The 19,308-nt window shown below is 41.8% G+C and overlaps 2 protein-coding genes across 2 annotated transcripts in view; one reads left to right on the forward strand and one right to left on the reverse strand.

Moving 5' to 3' along the window:
- The window catches only part of SLC18A2 (solute carrier family 18 member A2), a 45,423-nt gene extending 37,685 nt beyond the window's left edge, over positions 1 to 7,738 (forward strand). The window contains exon 15 of the mRNA XM_075533873.1: positions 7,634 to 7,738. Within this exon, the coding sequence (XP_075389988.1) occupies positions 7,634 to 7,738 (105 nt within the window). The remainder of the gene's footprint in view (positions 1 to 7,633) is intronic.
- PDZD8 (PDZ domain containing 8) overlaps positions 802 to 19,308 on the reverse strand; it is a 75,999-nt gene continuing 57,492 nt past the window's right edge. Inside the window, exon 5 of the mRNA XM_075533872.1 lies at positions 802 to 18,602. Coding sequence (XP_075389987.1) covers positions 16,408 to 18,602 — 2,195 coding nt within the window. The 3' untranslated portion in view covers positions 802 to 16,407. The remainder of the gene's footprint in view (positions 18,603 to 19,308) is intronic.

The raw sequence follows: 19,308 nt of genomic DNA on the forward strand, positions 1-19,308 counted from the left end.
TAACTATGAAGTTCCTAAGGGCACCGCTGTACAGTCCTTCGTGGTCAGAGTACAGCAGTCTTAGATAAGGACCTGCAGCATGTTGATACCACCGTAGGGTGAGGGTAGGTAGTGTAGCACAAGAATATCTGGCTCCACGCCTCATCCTCCTCCACCAGTGACTCTTGGTATATTTCTTGGAAAACCACTCATTCAAGAAGATGGGGCATTTGGCATTGAGGGGGAAGGCGTATGATTAAACACATTCACACAGGAAGATTAGTCATCGTGTCCAATGGCTATTGGCCCAATTATTTTTAGAAGTGGAACTCTATTAAACACAAGGGTTAATTCAGTTGGCAAGAAGCATGATAAAGAACAGAATTGAGTTTGCAGCTGCCAATCTGGTTGCAGCCTGAGAGGTTGGGGAGAGTCCTTATCTTATCATTCACACAGGCAGGTCATTTCAGAATTTCTTGGGAACTAATGAATGGATTAAAAACAGAGTGGAGTCCAGGAAGCTTATCACATCAGTGGGCAAGAACCGCTAATAAAACCCCAAAGACAGGGGGTAGGAAGCCAAACTAAGATAAATGTGAATATTGGTAAACATTTCCATTTATTTATTTTTAAAAATCATTTTATTGGGGGCTCATACAACTCATCACAATTCATCCATACATCCATTGTGTCAAGCACATTTGTACATTTGTTGCCATCATCATTCTCAAAACATTTGGTTTCTACTTGAGCCCTTGGTATCAGCTCCTCATTTTTCCCCTCCCTACCCGCTCCCCCCTCATGAACCCTTAATAATTTATAAGTTATTATTGTTTTGTCATGTCTTACACTGTCCAATGTCTCCCTTCACCCACTTTTCTATTGTCTGTACCCCCAGGAAGGGCGTTATATGTAGATCCTTGTAATCGGTTCCCCCTTTCTACCCCACGTTCCCTCCACCCTCCTGGTATCGCCATTCTCACCACTGGTCCTGAGAAGTCCATCTGTCCTGGATTCCCTGTGTTTCCAGTTCATATCTGTACCAGTGCACATCCTCTGGTCTTATTGGATTTGTAAGGTAGAATTGGGATCATGATAGTGGGGGGCGGGGGGGGGAAGCATTTAAGAACTAGAGAGGAAAGTGGTATGTTTCATCATTGCTACACTGTACCCTGACTGGCTCGTCTCCTCCCCGTGACCCTTCTGTAAGGGAATGTCCAGTTGCCTACAGATGGGCATTGGGTCCCCAAATCTCACTCCCCATTTCACAATGAGTTGATTTTTTCTTCTTTGATGACTGATACCTGATCCCCTTGACACCTCGTGATCACACAGGCTGGCATGCTTGTTCCATGTGGGCTTTGTTGCTTTTCAGCTAGATGGTCGCTTACTTTCCTTCAAGCCTTTAAGACCCCAGATGCTATATCTTTTGATAGCTGGGCACCATCAGCTTTCTTCACCACATTTGCTTATGCACCCGCTTTGTCTTCAGGGATCGTGTGGGAAAGGTGAGCATCATGGAATGCCAGTTTAATAGAACAAAGTGTTCTTGCTTTGAGGGAGTACTTGACTACAAGAGTACAAGGTGGCCCAATAGCCATCTGCTACCTTAATACTAAACCTATAAATATATGCACATAAATCGATTGTCCCATTGTCATTATATAAATATATTTACAAGTGTACATGACTGTATTTAGACCTCTATAAATGCCCTTTGCCTCCTAGTTCTTTCTTCTCTTTCCTTTTACTTTCTTCTTGTCCCACTATCATGCTCAGCCTTCATTTTGGTCTCAGTAATTGCTCTCAGTTACATTATCCTTGATTAAGCCCTGCTAGACTTCCTACACTCTCATCACCACTGATTTTGGATCACTTGCTGTTCCCTTGTCCCTGGGTTTATTAACATCACTTCCTTTCCCCACCTCCTCCTCTCCCAAGTCTCCCAGGAACCATAGGTCCATTGTTTCTCCTCCAGATTGTTTATCCCGCCTATCTTATCTAGACAGACATGCAGAGATAATAATATGCACAAAAATAAGACAGGTTAAAACAAAGCAACAAAAGAAAACAAAATAACAACAACAACAACAAAAAAAATACCAATGCTTCCCATTTGATATTTTTTGGGCTCTTAGCAAAGATCAGTTGTCTGTATGCTGATGATTTTACTTCTGGGGTTTCAGTTCTTTTCCATGGGTCTGAGTATCTGTCATTACACCAGTACCATGCAGTTTTGACCACTGTGGCTGTATAATGTGTTCTAAGTCAGGTAAAGCAAGCTGTCACACTGTGTCCTTCTTGAGTTCTCTGCTAATTCTGGGCTTCTTCCCTCTATATGAAGTTGGTATTCAGTTTTTCCACTTCTTTGAAGAAAGATGAGGGTAATTGTTTCAGGATTGCATTAAACTGTATAGTGCCTTGGGCAGAACTGACTATATTGCGTCTTCCAATCTACGAACATTGGATATTCTTCCATTTGTTGAGGTCACTCTTGGTTTCTTGTAATAGTGCTCTAAGGTTTCCCCCATATAGCTCTTTTGTTCTTTCAGTCAGGTATATCACTAGATATTTCAATTTGTGTTTGGCTATTGTGAAGGGTACCACCTTTTGATCTCCACTTCTGTGGTCTTATCCGATGTGTATAGCAGTCTGATAGACTTCTGTCTGTTGATCTTGTATCCTGCTACTCTGCCACATTCCTCTATTGCTCCCAGTACTCCCCTTGTGGAGCTTTTCGGATTTTCCATATATAAAATCTTATCATCTGAAAATAATGATAGTTTCACCTCTTCCTTCCCCAGGTAAATGCTTTTGATGTCTTTTCTTTGCCTTATGCTGTTAACTAAAACCTCCAGTATAATGTTAAATAAGAGGAGTGGGGACAAGGGGTGTCCTTGTCTGGTTCCCTTTTTCAGTGGGATTGTTAGTCTTTTCTCCATTGACTACCAGGTTGACGGTTGGCTTTTCATATGTAGCTTGTATTGTCTTGAGGAACTTTCCTTCCATTCCTATCTTCTCAAGTGTCTTAAACAGGAATTGGTGTTGGATGCTGTCGAATGCCTTTTCTGCATCTTTCAATATTATTATGTGGTTCTTACAGTTTTTCATGCCAATGTGATGAATAATACTAATGGTCTTTCATATGTTGAACCACCCCTGCATTCCTGGTATGTGTCCCACTTGGTCATGGTGAATTATTTGTTTTATATACATTTGTAATCTACTGACCAGTATTTTGTTAAGGGTTCTTGCATCAGTGTTCATTAAGAATATTGGTCTGTGCTTCTTGATTCTTGTGGGATCCCTGCCCAGTTTTGGTATCAGAGTTATACTAGCTTCATAGAAGGAGTTCAGGAGTTTGCTATCTTTTTCTATGTTCTGGACAAGTTTGTGTAGGATTGGCGTTAGTTCTTCCCTAAATGCTTGGTAGAATTCTCCAGTGAAGCCATCTAGTCCAGGGGAGTTTTTTTTTGTTGGCAATCCCTTGATAACCTTGTCTATTTCTTCTATAGCTATGGGTCTGTTGAGATTCTTGACGTCCATTGGGGATAGTCTAGGGAGGGATTGTTTTTCCAAGAATTTGTTCACGTCTTTCAAGTTGTTGAATTCATTGGAGTACAGGCCTTTCATCCCTCACCCTTACTATTGAAATTCATTCCCTCCTTTCTTTGGTTAGGTTTGCCAGTGGTCTGTCAATTCTGTTTATCCTTTCAAAGAACCAGCTTTTAGCAGCATTTTCCCCATAGTTTTCTTATTTTCCCTCTCCTGTCTCAGCGCTGATTTTTATTATTTATTTTCTTTTGCTATTAGTAGGATTGTCCTGTTGACTCTACTCTAGTTGCTATAAATTTTGTGCCAGCATATCAATCATAAGTCTCTCTTCCTTTTTCATGTGTGCATGTATTGCTATGAAACGTCCTCTGGTAACTGACTTTGCTGTATCCCATAAATTTTGGTCGGTTGTGTTCTTATTTTTGTTGCTTTCTAGAAATTTCCTAATTTCATCTCTGAGCTGAGCCAGTACACACTCCCTGTGCAACAGAGTTATTTATCCTCCAATTGTTTGCTCTTGTTTTCTTCATCTTCCATTTGTTGATTTCTAGCCTTATGGCACCGTGGTCAGAGAAAGAGGTCTGTATGCTATCAATGTGCTGAAATTTATGCAGATTCACCTTAAGCCGCAGCATGTGGTCTATCTTTGAATATGTACCACATGGGCTTGAAAAGAATGTGACTTTTAAAAATTTGGATGAGAAGCTCTATAAATATCTATCAGGTCAAATTGTCTGATTATAGTGTTTAGATCTCTAGCCTCCTTGTTGAGTTTCTTTCCCTGTGATCTATCTTTCTCAGAATGTGGTGTATTGAAGTCACCCACTATAATTGTTGAGGCTGTGATTTCTTTTTTCATCTTTTGGAGCATTTGGTTGACGTATTCAGAAGGTCTCTCATTCGGCGAATATATGTTTAAAATGCTTAGAGGTTCTTTGTCTACAGTTCCCTTGAGCATTATATTGTGTCCCTCCTTATCTCTTTTTATGGTTTGTACTTTGAGGTCAATTTTATCTGATATTAGGATTTCAAGCCCTGCTTTATTTGAATAGCTGCTTGCTTGGTATCTTTTTCTTCAGCCTTTGATTCTCACTCTAATTTGTCTGTAGTCTTGAGATGTGTCTCCTGTTGGCAGCAGATTGAAGGGTTGTGTATTCTAAGACAGTCTGATATTCTCTGTCTTTTAATTCCTGAGTTCAAGCCATTGATTTCAGTATTATTATCTGCATCTATGGACTCTGTGACATCATCTTTCACCTTTTGTGTTAGGTTTTCCTACCTCCCTCTCTTATCAGTTGCGTGTGCGTGCACATGCGGTGTGTTTCATTCTTTACTTCTTTCCACCCTTGAGCCAATGCTATCTTGGGGGCTGTTTTCTCTTTGTTGCCCTCTGGGTGGGGTTGTTCTATGTGGTGGTCTCTTATTTATGCTTGGTGAGTGCTGTTCTTCTGACCATATTGGGCCGGCAAGGATCTTTTGTAAGGCTGGGTTTCTTCTAATGCATTCTTTGAGTTTTTCCTCATTGGGGAAGACTTTTACTTCTCCATTTATCTTGATAGATAGTTTGGCTGGGTACAATATTCTTGGGTTTGCATTGTTTTCCTTCAGTTTTTGGAATATGTTACTCCACTCTCTCCTCTTCTTCATAGTTTCTGCTGATAAGTCTGAGCACATTCTTATTTTGGAACCTTTATATGTGATTGCTTGTTTTTCCCTAGCTGCTCTCATGATTTTTCCTTTTCTTCAAAGTTGGATAGTTTAACTATTATGTGCCTTGGTGACTTCTTCTTGGGATTCAGTCTAGCTGGTGTTCTTTCAGCCTCCTGAACGGTTGCCTGGCTTTCATTCATTAAGCTGGGGAGGTTTCCCTCCAAGAATTCTCTCACTGTTGTTACAGATGACCCTTCTTTCTTGTGCCTTCCTCCAGTAATCCAGTTATTTTGATGTTGTTCCTCTTAATAGCATCAGACATAGCTCTTAGGTTTTCTTCAGCTTCTTTGATGATCTTATTAGATTTTTGTTCGCATTTGTTAAAGTCTGCTTGGCTGTTCTCTAGGTCACTGGTGCAGTTAGTCTGTTACTGGTTTTGGTTATCTTGTCCCTAAGCTCTTGTATTTCCCTTTGGTGCATGGGCCTTATCTCCTCCATCATTTCAACCTTTTTCTGTATTGTTTCCCTCATACCATGTATGAATCCAAGTAGCATTTTGAAAATTTCTTTCCGTGGCAGATCAATATCTGCTTCTATGGATGTTGTTAGGTTCGGGACATCTTCTGCCGTTGCCTTTTGTTTCTCCTGCTTTTCATTGAGGTCATTGGTCTGATGGCTGTTGGAGTTGCATTGTTTTAGAGGAGCCAGGTGCCATTTTCCAGGGAGATGAAGAGCAATGGCTCTCTGGGAGACTCGTAGGAATGTTTCTTCAAACTGCCTGCTGCTAATTTCACTATGGAATTGGCCTACCACTTTATCCTCCTGTGGCTTCACTTTTTCCCTAGTCAACCAGTATTCTGTTATTTGGGGGAAAAGTTGGATGGTCCTCTTAAGGGCTGCAGGTTGGGTTGTAGTGGACCCACGTGGATCGTGCTGTACTGGGTGATCTCACAAGAAGTCGTGATGGTGTGGCCCCTGGCAGCTTGGGGTGCCACAGAGGGCATGTGGAGGTGCCTGCTGCAATAGGAGTCCCACAGAAGGCTGGTGGGTTGCCTGCTTTGGTGTAGTGTAAGAGAATGATGGGGCAGAATTTCCCTGGTCAGGTAGATCACTGCGTAGGTTGGGCAGAGATTCCTGCAACACTGTGGAATGTTCGCGTGTTGGCCAAGCTGCCTTGCCATGTGAGGCACTGGTGGCAGGTGGGAGGAAGTTCCCTATCACCTGGGACCACAGAGGATGGATAGCTCTCCCAGCCACACAGGCAGGATTTCCCCCGAAGAAGGTGGGCAGGATTTTCCTAGCCATGTGTTAAGCACTGAAAAAGATTGGCAGGAGGAATTTCCCCAGGAAGGAGTTGGCTGGGATATTCCCTGATGGAGGGTGGACTGGCTTTCCCTAGCCTTGGGTTACGCTGCAGAGGGTGGAGCTCTCCCAGCTGAGTGGAGGACAAGCGTACAGGCCCTAGGCTATGTGGAGTGGTCTGGAGGTTGGCAGTGGTGTGTGACAGAAAAGGGTAGAGAAAAAGAAAAAAAAGGAGACAGGAAACAAACCCAAAAACTAAGTCCACTGAGATTGTGAGGGGTTAGAGAGAAGAGAAACAAAAGAAACAATAAAGCTGAGGCCCCATCCCTGACCGTGGGGCAAGAAGGGTTTAATCCCTACCCCAAGGCAGTGACAGACTGTGGCTATGTTGAGATAAAGCCCCTGTACCAGCTCCATACACCTGCAGTAGGAACGCCAATTGGGCGCACATAGCAACTGAGGATGCAGTTGGAAAACAAAGCGTTGCTTTGCCAGCCATCAGTTATTCATTTTTCAATGAAGATATAGAATGGGGCTTTTATGTTCTTCAGAAAGGGGATGGCTTAAAATGTACATCATACATATGAGCTAGAGGCCAGCCAGCAACAATTTTATGGAATGATAAAGTCCCTGGATGTTTGGCTCAGAGAAATCTAATGGGCCAGGGGGTCTTAAAAGATGGCGAGGGCAGTCTGTTAGCAGCTCATATCCCAAATGGTTCCATGAATCTGGAGACAGGTTTCAGTGCAGCCTCAGGGGCATGTCTAACACTGAGTCTTACTAAATTGGTTGCTACAATGGTGGGGTGGGTGACTTTCAGGATCCTCCCACCCCAGTTCCAAGTTCCTAAATCCAACTTCCTAAACCTAGCTTGTTCCCCTTCTTAGGGCATAGGTTCCCAGGAACTGACTTATGGCCTTTGACAGGCACGGTGCAACAACCCCATCGAGACCACTTCTTCCGTCCCTTGTTGCCTAGAACTTTCACTGATTATAGAGCTCCAAATCCAGCCAGCCTCCTGGCAGTGGCTCCAATGCCAGCTGCTCTATCTGGCTTCCAACCGAGTCATCCTAAGAAAGAGTCGGTTCAAGCCACTCCACCTTCATGAAACAAGACGGTGACATGCCTCTAATTTGCTCTCTTCTAGGCTATTCTCATGGACCACAGCTGCCCCATTAAAACAAAAATGTACACCCAGAACAACATCCAGTCGCATCCAATAGGTGATGACGAAGAATCTGAAAGTGACTGAGAACCTCCAAAGTCATCAAAGTATTGTGTCCACGTGTTTCCAATGAAGTGACTTGCTCAACCTGTTGTAGTCATGTCATGCCGCCCATCCCTTGTCAGAGTACAGAAACCAAAGGTCACGATTTTTTTCCCCATGCTTACATAGATTGCCAACAGCCTTATAAAGAAAAAGCTTTTTCTATGGGTTTGTACAAAGTGTTGAAAACTTTATTTTATGGATTTGGCTTTATGAAATATTAAACATTTTAATGAAACAGGTATAGTGTAAATCTAAGTATTTGAAACTAAATCAAATATAATTTTAAACTTATATTCATAAGTGCTTGGCAAAAAAAAAATTCCTATTCCCCCCAGATTAATGGTAGCGAGTGTTTCAAACTATACACTCTGAGACTTTTCCAACACTCAGAAGCTATGAGGATGGCTGGCAAACAGAATCATGTTAAGATAGGAGGTTATATGGTAGCTTTGCCTGAGTGCTGTGACTGAACTTGTAATTATGATCAGTATACTTGCGTTAAACGCCAGCGATCTCAAGGGCAGGAGACATGGAGTTGAATTGGTCTTCTGTTGGTCAGCATTAGTTTTCTGTGTAGCCACTTACCTGTAAACAGATGGCTATAAATTATGTTTACATGTCATGTGGTTGGCAGCAAATGTTGAAATAAGGGAAAAATATTTAAAGATCTGAAAGCAGAGAACAGCATCCAAGCATGTAGTTATGAATAACTAGCAGCTTTCCCTTTAAGATGTCAACTAGATTGTCAGATAAAGGAAAATTGAGGGTCCGGGAACCCTCCACGGTTAAGGTGGTTTAAGCACAGTAAAATAAGTCAACATGAGAAATCAGACTCTAATACCTTTGACCCCCTTGGAGGTCATGTTTTATAGAGATTAATTTGGGGTTGTCTGAAACTTACTGTTTTCTAGAGCTAGCTTATCACATCCATGTCAAGACATCTTAAAAGGAAGAATGAAGTTGTTAAATTGCATATTATGAATATAAGTAAAAGTAATGGGGTGGGTAGGGCACACCCCTTCACAGGCAGGAAAGGAAACCCAAATATCTGAAAATGTCTTGCTAAAGGCCATCTTCTGTTGCGTAATGTAGCTTATCCAAGCGTGACCATGTTGATGTGCCACTTTAACGTAAAAGCAAATATTGTTAGTGAATTATTGTCAGTTCCATCGAGTCCTGTGTGATCTACGTTTGGAGCGTGGTGACTATGTCGACTGTCTAAATAATACTTGCTAATTCTGCAGCTCTGTCATCAACAGTGACCTAATTCGTGAAGCTACAGTTGTGTTCCTGTTTACGTGGACACAAGGAGAAAACACTTTAGAACAAAGACTCCTCAGCTTATGACTATTCCTTATTCTTTAGGAAGGCAGCAAATATTTAAGTCTCCATTTGCTTGATGAAGCCCCTGAGGTGATGCCAAGCCTGCTTCCCACATCCAGCGCATTGAATGCAAGTGGGACAGACTCCTATTTAATTATTTGCACTGGGCAACTTCCACAAGTCTGCTGTTTTTGGAAGATGGCTCTGAAGGTATTTATATGGTTAAGATGAAAAGGCAGAATCATTCTTGACTTCTACAGAATAGCTTTAAAAAGGAACAGGTTAATCACGGGGGCAGGGGGCGAGAAAGAAAATGTTCTGAAATCAGTTGTACAGTTTTTCTTGATATGATTGAACTATTGTGTGATATGTGGATTAAGTGCCAATAAAATTGTGGTGGGCTTCAAATAGAAAAATGAGCGAACAGGTTATATATAAATCCATTCTCTTAAGAGTTCCCCTGCCACTTCCGGTAACTTAACTTGTTTCTGTCTTTAAGACTTTAGTTCCTTCCAGGGCAGGCCTACTGTTGACCCTTAGGGGTTAACACACCCCTCCAGGACCATTTTGAGAAGAAACAGATGAGTAGTCTCTTAAGAGTGAGATGGTAAGGTCTTTGTACGAGTGTTTTGGGGTTAGCAAGAATATGGAAAGAAAAGCATTTTTTAAATTCTTATGTATCAGAACCAAGACTATATAGTCTTTTGAGTGTTTATGGTTGAGCAAGTGGGCTTTGTCTCTATCCAGTAAAACAAACACAGGTAGTCCCCAACTTACACTGGGTTCCATTGCAATGACGCTTCAGTTTTCATTATTACCTCTATAAACTTAACCCTTAAACATCTGAAAATGATATTGGGAAATCACCTGATGCAACAATGCAGCACGTGGCCCATCTTACTAAGAAAATGTCCAATAAACAAAACTTAGTCTGAAGCGTGGTCATTAACCCCATACTTTGTAAGTCAGGGACTCCTTGTAACAAAAATCTTAATGAGGTACAATCGATCACTACTTGTTTTGACTGCAAAGTCTACCTGCCCGTCATGTTTTAGCTAGTCTACGTAATAAATATTCTGAACATTTCACTGTGCCTTTCTGTATTCTTTATAAACCAGACATCGTCGTTCTAACACACAACGCATCATCTAGTCTGTGAATTTCTAAATATAAATGACTCTTTTTGCTTTAGGCATCAGGTCTAATCTACTCCAGGTTCCATTGAACCATACTTTTTTTGGTGCAAGTTATTTTAAACTAAAAATATATACCTAGTCATGCTGTGCCCTAAGCCCAGCAAGCTTGCTGTTGTAACTCTGGAGTCGGAGTTGTGTTGTTGTTCCTGAATTGTGCGAATAGCTGTTTCTGACGGAAAGAAGGGCAGTGCTGGCTTGGCCACTGCTTGGAACGTAGGGACATCTGCGCTGGGGTTGTCTTCTCAGGAGAATGTCCGCAGCTTTAGTCAGATTTCAGAGGATTAATGACTCAAAGGGGATCCCTCCATTGCTTAAAGAGATAAAAAATATATTTAGAAATAAAGATGGTTTTACATATATAAGGTTGAAGGGACTTAGGGTTTTTGCCTTCGTTTTACTGTAGAGGTAAATGTAGTGGGATCGGTGAGCTGGGCCTTGACAAACTGTCTTGTTTTCCTGGGTCTTGCACGTTTCCTGCCTTTGATGGTGTTCAATCGGACCATTTATCTATCCCTATTAGTAGGATTTGTTTTCCTTCTCTGACAGGTTTCTGCCTCACACAGGTTTGTTTTCAAATGGCCTTTTTGAAAACTCATATTCTCTTAAACTTGAAAACTGATTCACTCTGTCACCAAGGCGATGCTCACAGTGACACTACAGGGCAGGGTAGACAAAATCTTCATGGGAGGAGAAAGCCTCACTTCTCCTGCAGAGCAGCTAATGGTTTTAAACTGCTGAGCTGAAGGTTAATGGCCCAACGTGTACACCATGAGGGCCCAACCAAGTAAACTCACTGCCCATTTTGCTGATGTCTACTCACAGCCACCCTTTAGGGCTGTAGAGTTGCCCCTAGCGTTCCTGATGCTGTCTATCTTTATAATGTGGACAGCCTCCTTTTTCTCAGTGAGTGACTGATGGATCCTAAGTGTGAAGCTTTCCATTAGCAGCCCAACGCTTACTCCACTGTGTTACTTGGGTGCGTACAGAAAGCAAAATATTAGAAAGATGGGAAAGACCAAAATGGATGTCAGAAAAGACTAACACTTGCTCTTGATGTAGACTAAAGCGAAAGGAATTACTGAAGTAAAAGAACGGAATAGATTTCAAAGGGGGAACGAGAAAACATTACAATGGAAAGGATGAGTTAGAAAACCCAAAGGGAGGAACACACCTCACAAACTGAAAGAACTAAGAAAAATACCCAAGCCCCCAGCTGCCACAGAGGAGGATTCTATGGGCAAAATATTGAACAACTGAAGAAACGTCAAAAGAAGTCACCATATCAGAAGAGTTGGTGGTCTACCTTCAATCATTTCAGAAAGCAGCGTGTTGCTAAGAACTGAAGGTACAGAAGTCCAAGTGGCACAATAGGCACTATTGAAAAACAAAGTTCCCAAATTGACAGACTACCAATGGAAGGCTTTCAACTAATGAATGCAATGCAGGAAGCACAAACTCATCTAATCCAAGAAATCTGGAAGACATCTACCTGGCCAGCTGCAAGAATACATAAATGTGCTTTATTCCAAAGAAGGGTGATCCAACAGAATGCAGAAACTATCCAACAATGTTACCACAACAAAACTTGCTAACTGAATGGACTATTTCAGCTGTATATTGATAACTTCCCAAAACTTGTCCCATTCAGAACATGTGAAACAAGGGATAGCCTTGCTGATGTCTAGAAGTATCATGGCTGAAAGCAGATACTTGTTTTATTGACCACATAAAGGCATTCAACTGTGTGGACGAATGATAGGCAACATTCTGAAAAAATAGGAACCACAGAATACATTATGTTCATATGGAACCTACAGACCGAGACAGTTGTTTAAACAGAGCACAGGGATACTGTATGTTATAAATCAAAAAAGGTTTCATCATGGTCGCATCCTTTCACCATACTTATTCAATGTCTATGCTGAACTAATAATCCAGAAGCTGAATTATTTAAGAATGGGGCAATGAGTTTGGAGGAAAGTTTACTGACATGTGATATGAAGGTGATAAACATACTTGAATACAAGAGTTGAAGCAGCTATTGAAGATCTGACTCAAGATGGATCACACCTCAACGTTTTCAGACCAATAAACATCATGTTATACGGAGAAAATAGTGAAGTTGTCTGGGATTTTGTTTTACTTTAATTAACAACACTCATGGAAGCAGTGAGGAAACCCAACGAAGTATTATAAGACCTCTTCGGAGTATTCAAAAGCAAGATGTCACCATGAAGACTAAAGTGTGCCTGATCCAAGTCATGTGTTTTCTAATTGCTTCAGATTCATGTAAACCCTGGACCAATGACTATCTGAATCATGGTGCTGGCCAAGGATGCTATATACACCATGGACTGCTCCAAAACGAACAATCTTGTCCTAGAAGTACAGCCAGACTGTGCCTTAGAAGTTAGGATGGGGAGACTTCGTCTCCTGTACTTGGGACATGGATCAGGTGCGACTAGCCCCAGGAAATAGACATCATGGTTGATGGAGGGCCCGAGAAAAAGAAGAAGATGAACCTCCATTAGACAGAATGACACAGTGGGTGCAACAATGATGGACTTACACACAGCAGTGACTATGAGGGTGGCAGAGGGGTGGCATTTCATTCTGTTGTGCGCAGGGTGGCTAAGAGTCAGACTCCAGCTCGATGGACCTTTATAACTACAATCACTAAATAGGATGCTGAGGACAAACCATAAATCTGGACATTTCACAGGTTAAGGAACTAACAGTGGAAAAAATTTAATATACTTTGGAAGTTAGCAAAATAGCAATTTTGTTTAGTGAGAGTGAAGACTACTCGCCCCGTTTGCACGGCCAGATCACACCAGGTGAGATATCCAGAGAGGCATCGGCCACCACCCTTTTCTAGATGTCACCAAAATGAAGATATTCTTGTTTTCTGTGATAGTCTTTATTGTTTTGAAAGCTATTGATAACATAGCATGGCAGCGAGATTACATCAGGAATGTAATAAAGTACAAGTTTTTGTTGAAGCCTTGTATCTTACTCTACACTTAGGCCATTTGTGGGTTCTCCCCTGGCACTAACATACAACCACCTCTTCCCGGCAATACAAAAATATTGCACTACATCACACGTGTATTCTACAAGCATCATTAGAAGCTTACTGAGTTTACCATATACTCGTGGGCCAGAGAGCTAAATACTTCGAAAACGAGTAGATTTTTATGAAACCAAAGTTTGCGTTATTTCTACAGCTTTCAAATGCATCCATTTCAGCACTATTCTGGGCTGTCATTAAAACTTCCACTGTTTAATCCACCCACACGTCACTTAGAGACAAGCCACCTTCCAAAGTACCAGCGGTTGTTACTTTTTATGTTAACATAAAACTTGGTATTATGTTGGGCAGATTGTTTCAAGCATGTATTACGGAACATTTCAGCTTTCAGAAAATTTGGTGTAAAGTCTTTTATAACAATGTTCTTTTAAACTGCAAAGCATGCCAACCAACCAACCAAAAAGGAGGCACACACACAAAGATGTTAGAACGTTGGTCAAGAAAGGTACTTGGCGCACTTACGTGGGTTATTAATATAAATGACAATAATGAATTGGCTATTGCCTTTAGAGTGAAATAAGCGTTCTAGCTTCACATGAAAATCATGGCCCATCTAAATAATAACTTTCATTTAGCATTTTACATCTCAGAGCACTTTCTGCCATTTTGCTGCCTTCCTCATAACAATCCTGTGAGGTAGCGAGAGTAATTATTATTATTCCCATTTTAGACTCTGGGGAGCTAGAACACATAGCTCCTTCCTGATTCATCTCTGGTTACAGAGTTAATTCATGAAAGGGCTTCTACCTAAATCCTTGCATGGTGTCTTAAACTATCCAACTCGGCACGAATCCTTAATATTAGACGATGCCTTCTCTTGCAAGTAGTAAAAGCCATCCCACCTAGCTTTAAATCCTTGCTAGTTCCACTCTATTACCAACGATCATAGTAGTATCTGCAAAAGGGAAAAAAGAGAAATCTTATCTATTTTATGGGTATTTCAAAGGTCAAAACTTTTACGGTATACCAAGAGGTCAAGGGCTACCTGGATCCAGAGTAGGCTCACTAGCACAGGATGAAGGCAAGTCAAAAAGTATTGCTACAAGGGTCCCATCTCTCTCTCTCTCTCACACACACACACACACACACGTTTATTCCAAACAAAATGTGTTTAAGCATCAAACGTCTTCATGACTGGTGAGTGCATGGTCGCGGACAAGTACTCCAGTAAGACACCTCTCAGTTTGTAGGGTGTCTTAAAAAAACAAAGTATGTAGTGTCCCACGGGGAAAAAGGATTTCGGGGTCTCCGCTAATCTCGAACACCTCACAAAATTCAAGTGGACATTTCTCCAAATTATTGAAGCTGTACAAGGTTGCTTTTTTTAAAGATATAAAAGTCTTGCTGTCTTGATAGACATTCCTGACAGACATGACCATGGGAGCTCATTAGGAAGAGAGTTGAGACTACGGGACGCTGCATCGGTGAGGAAAGTCCAGGGACGCTGCACCAAGGAATTCTTCTTTGCCCGTGCAACGCACCTGGCTCCGTATGTAGGCTAGCCAGGTCTGCCTTTGTGGCCAAACTTTATGCCATCTACCCAACAGCCTTGGTTTCACGTCAGACTTCTTTTTGTTCCTAAAACATTGAAAAGGAACACAAAAAGATCAAGGTCCTCAAGGGCACCGACGACCTGGTGATGTGGTTAAAGGCAGAGGACACAGAAGTCCTTGGGGGAGGGCTAGAGAGAGGGAGATGCCTCCTTCCGAAGCCTCTAGACCTACGTGACATGACGACTATGTTGGGAGACAACAGCTTCCTATTTGATAGGTTTAATGAAGGTTTCTATGATTTTGTAGAAACACTTTTAGACTTGCCCTCACAGATGTTCATTTTCAGAGCAACAGTCCCAATTCCTGCCTATCTACCCTATTTTTATTCTTTTTCTTTTTTAATGGATGAGCCTAACTTGAACTACAGAAGTTCTTGAGGGTGAATATCATTCCTCTCAGCCCCAATGTAAGACATCAGACTAAGCAATAAATACATTTTGTAAGATTCCTCTCCTTCACATATATTCCTATATGAAAATGTATCTAACACAAAATCAGCTAAACCTAGTTATCAAAGCAGCCATTTTAAGAAAAGTCCTCTGAAGCTTTAAGTATCTGTGTACATGCTTTACTTCCTATGGAAGAGCTAAAGATGAAAAGTAATGAAATGTTTAAAACTTCCATTTAAAAGGAAAGGATCAACACGTGGAAAATTGTATCTCAAAAATTCCTTCTGGTTAGTTTTCCAGCAATTAAATCTTGGTATCTTTGTTATAAAATTCTTGACCAACTGAATTCTACATTTTTTGCCCATTACATTTTATTTTTCAATGTAAGCTCTTTAGAGCAATCAGTTTATTCTTTCTAAACTTCAACTGCATAATAACTTCAGGTAAAAAAATTTTCACCTTAGCATAGAAAGCAAGCGACGTATTTCAAATATGTATTTTGCTAAATCAATATACCAGACTAAATAAAGCTGCAGGATCAGCTTTCATATTATATTTGGCAGAAATAAAACAAAAAAGTACCCCAAGCCCCTCAAAAAAAAAAATCTCAAGCAAGTGAAGATCACAATTTTGTAACACAAAAGAAAAAAAAAATCAATCCTGTTCCCTCATTGATTGCCACTGGGCATGCAGCAAATATGCTGTGTAACGGTGACAAATGAAAATACCAAGAACCTGGACAGCACCCTATTTAACACTAATTCAAAACCCCACAGGAAGGAAATGAACTGGTTGAGAGAGCACAAGTAGATAGACATGAGAAGTGAGCTTACATAATTAGAAAAAGTTAAAAATAAATTAGTAAAAATAAATTCCCTGTATAAACCCAAAAAGCATAGCTATAAATGCATTCTGAAAACCACCAATTTAGTGAGCTGGTCATGTTTTTGCTGGAAAGAACCCCCACCTCTTTCATCCTTGTTCTTACACAAGCAAATAACCGTGGAGAAGCAAGTCAAAGTACACAGAAGAAGGTTCCAATGTGGCGTTTCAGATGCGACTTTCCCCCAGTCACTTCGAAGCGTAAACAGACCGCGTGTTACACAGACTCGGAGGGGCCAAACAAATCGTCTGACATGCTGCTGAACGGCTGAGCGTCTATTAGTTGGTTTATTTCATTGGCAAGGTCTTCTTCTGTATCATCTGTGTACTTGTTTAGTTTTTTGGAGGGCTGGTCTAAGGACAGACTTTCTAAAGACTCTACGTCTTCGATGCCTGCTCTGTAGTGGATCATCAGAAGTGTTAGGGCTTGCAGTCTTTCACTTGACTTAGTCAAAGCAGCAGAAAGAAGGGATTTCTTCCGTGCATCAGTTGTCTCTTTTTCTTCTCCAGCCAGGGAGTTGTTATGTTCTAATTCCTGGTCAATTTCACTCTGCAGTTTGTCCAACATGAACTCCAGTTTCTGGATCCTTTCCTCGGTCGGCAAGCCCCTGTACAGATCACGCCCGATTTCCTTCACGGCAATGAAGACGCTGTCATCCAGACCGCCCTCCTTTCTCACTAGCTTGATCCCGGCATTTCCTCGTTTAGAAGGACTATGGGGACCGCACACCTCTGTGTCACTGCCTTCGTTGTCTGACGTGTTGGGTGTGTGCTTGGGTGAAGGTTCTACTAAGTCAGTTCCTGGTTCTGCAAGGCGAGTTTTGGAGACTTGACGCAAATTTAACAAACGAGAGCTAGTGTTGATAATGTGTCTCGTCAAACCTGTCGTTTTATTGACAGACTTGCCAGCGTCGGCTTCGACTCGAGGCAAGCCTAAGACGGTATCCTGTCCTTCCAGCCGGAGGGTTTTCAGGGTCCGCTCCATTTGCCTGTCCATTGCCCCACAGAGAGGCGTCTCCGTTAGACACTTTTCTTGACATTTTTTATGGCAAACATAAGCACAAAACATACACTGGGAAGCAGCTTTAGTCCATACTTTTTTCTTACAGTAATCACACCACGTTGGGTTCTGGAACTGGGTGTCCTGGAAGCTATGTTTATTTTCTGCTAAACTCATCTGTCCAACCAAGGGTTCCTCTTTGGGCAGAGCAGAAACCTCTTCGATCAAATGAAGTTCCTTTTCTTTCTCTAAGCTAGTAACTAGGTGGTCCGGTTCACCTTCTTTCAAATATTTAAAGTGGATAGTGATGTCACCAAAGCAGAATTTGTCACTAAATCCCTTTTGGATACTCAGACTGCGTAGCGCAGTTCTAGTGGCCATTGCCTTGGGGGATGGGGCTTCCAATCTGAATTTCGAAAGGTATTCCATGTTTGATGTAGCTAAGCATCCTAAAGCCACCTCTTCAAGTTTCAAACTAATATGCCCCAAGCAAATGAGGCCCCCCAACTTGAAAGGATCCCGGCACCACAGTGCAATGTTTAAGTAACGGTGGCAGGCTTCTATGTCAAAGAAACAGGTTGCTCTGGCTCGTGTCCATTTTCCTAGCTTATTACGATAAGGAATTTCTGACGACTCCCAAGTCTGAGGGTCATCTGAACTGTCCTTAGTAGGGCAGGAACTTTCTGAAGGCAAGTCTTTAGCCACTTCTGGCTTCACTACAAACTGCTTCGGTGCAGCTGCCTCTTCTGGATGATCTGAGCTTTTTGCTTGCTTCTCGGCAGCTTTATCTGCAGCAGGCGGTGGCAGCACTTTCTCTGGCTTCTCAACAAGAACGTCGGGGTCCACCTGACTTGGAGGGTCAGCAGAAGGCAAAGGGACTTTCAGCTGTGGTCGTGGTGGCACAGGTGGTTTGAAAGAAGGTCCTGGGGTCGGTTTTGACACTGGTGCTGGGTCTGCTGTCTCAGAAGGTCTGGGGGCCAAGGGTTTATTTCCTTCTTTGGATGGAAGTTTTGGGGGTGGCAGGTGACTTCCTACAACTAATTTACGGCTTAGAACTGGTGATACCGTCCCCACAGGTTTAATGGCAAGTGAGGTTGGAGTACGTTTGGGACTGTGACTCACGGACTGGGTCTCATCTTTGAGCTCACTCTGTGTTCTGACATCACTTGCTAGGTCTTCAAATTCCAAATCTAGGTCTCTGTTTTCAGCATCCAGTGACAAGCCCGCTGCTTCTTCTTCATAAGTTGGTTGGCCTGCGCTGGGGAGGAAGCTTTCATCCAGCTGGCCAAACTGATCTTGTAGCACTGCCCCTTGGCTATTCTGGCCAATGGGTCTTTCATAGTACACAAGGACGCGGTCACCAGCCTGCTTGATCAGCTTCAGCACCTGCAGTGTGGAGGTGATTTTCACACCTGCAATAAGATTTTTAAAAGGAAAATTATGTAAATTCCTATAGCAAAAATATCCCAAATTTGTGAAATACAATTGCCACAGCCTCATAATTATCTAACTAATGAGAAAGTAATAGGAAAGTCTTAGGCTATTTTACTTGGTTGGAGGGGAAGTGGGACTATATCCCACATACATGCAAGTTTGACAGGATATTTGTACATGGTTATTTACCTTAGCTGCCAACACACACGAATGTAATGTGGCAGAGCATACAAGGGGCAAAGTTATGAAAACTAATTATAAAGAAACAAACACACCTTGAAGGGATGAGTCCCTGGACCATAGTGTCCAGGGAAACCAAGGCCAATAAGTATAACCTTGACTACAAAGCCAATGTCTGCATGCCACTTTGGTGAGTAGTGACTGGGGTTGTAAAAACTTAAGAGCAGCCATCTAAGAAGTACCTATTGGGGCTCTCTTTGTCCAAAGGAAATCAAAGACAGGGAAATAATTAATCCAGTGGACGAATGGACCCATGAACATTAGTCTTCATAACCTTAATAAGAACTAAACGGTGTCCAGCTACTATTACTGCTCTGAAAGGAGTGATTTTAGAAGGTCCTTAGTAGAGCGGGAGAAGAATGTGGCATAAAACTAAAACCCAGAGAAAACATCAGGCTTACTGGTCAGATAAAACAAACCCTTTGTCACCCTTCAGGTTTGAAA

Source organism: Tenrec ecaudatus, chromosome 16, assembly GCF_050624435.1.
Source record: "Tenrec ecaudatus isolate mTenEca1 chromosome 16, mTenEca1.hap1, whole genome shotgun sequence".
NCBI classification, from domain to species: Eukaryota; Metazoa; Chordata; class Mammalia; order Afrosoricida; family Tenrecidae; genus Tenrec; species Tenrec ecaudatus.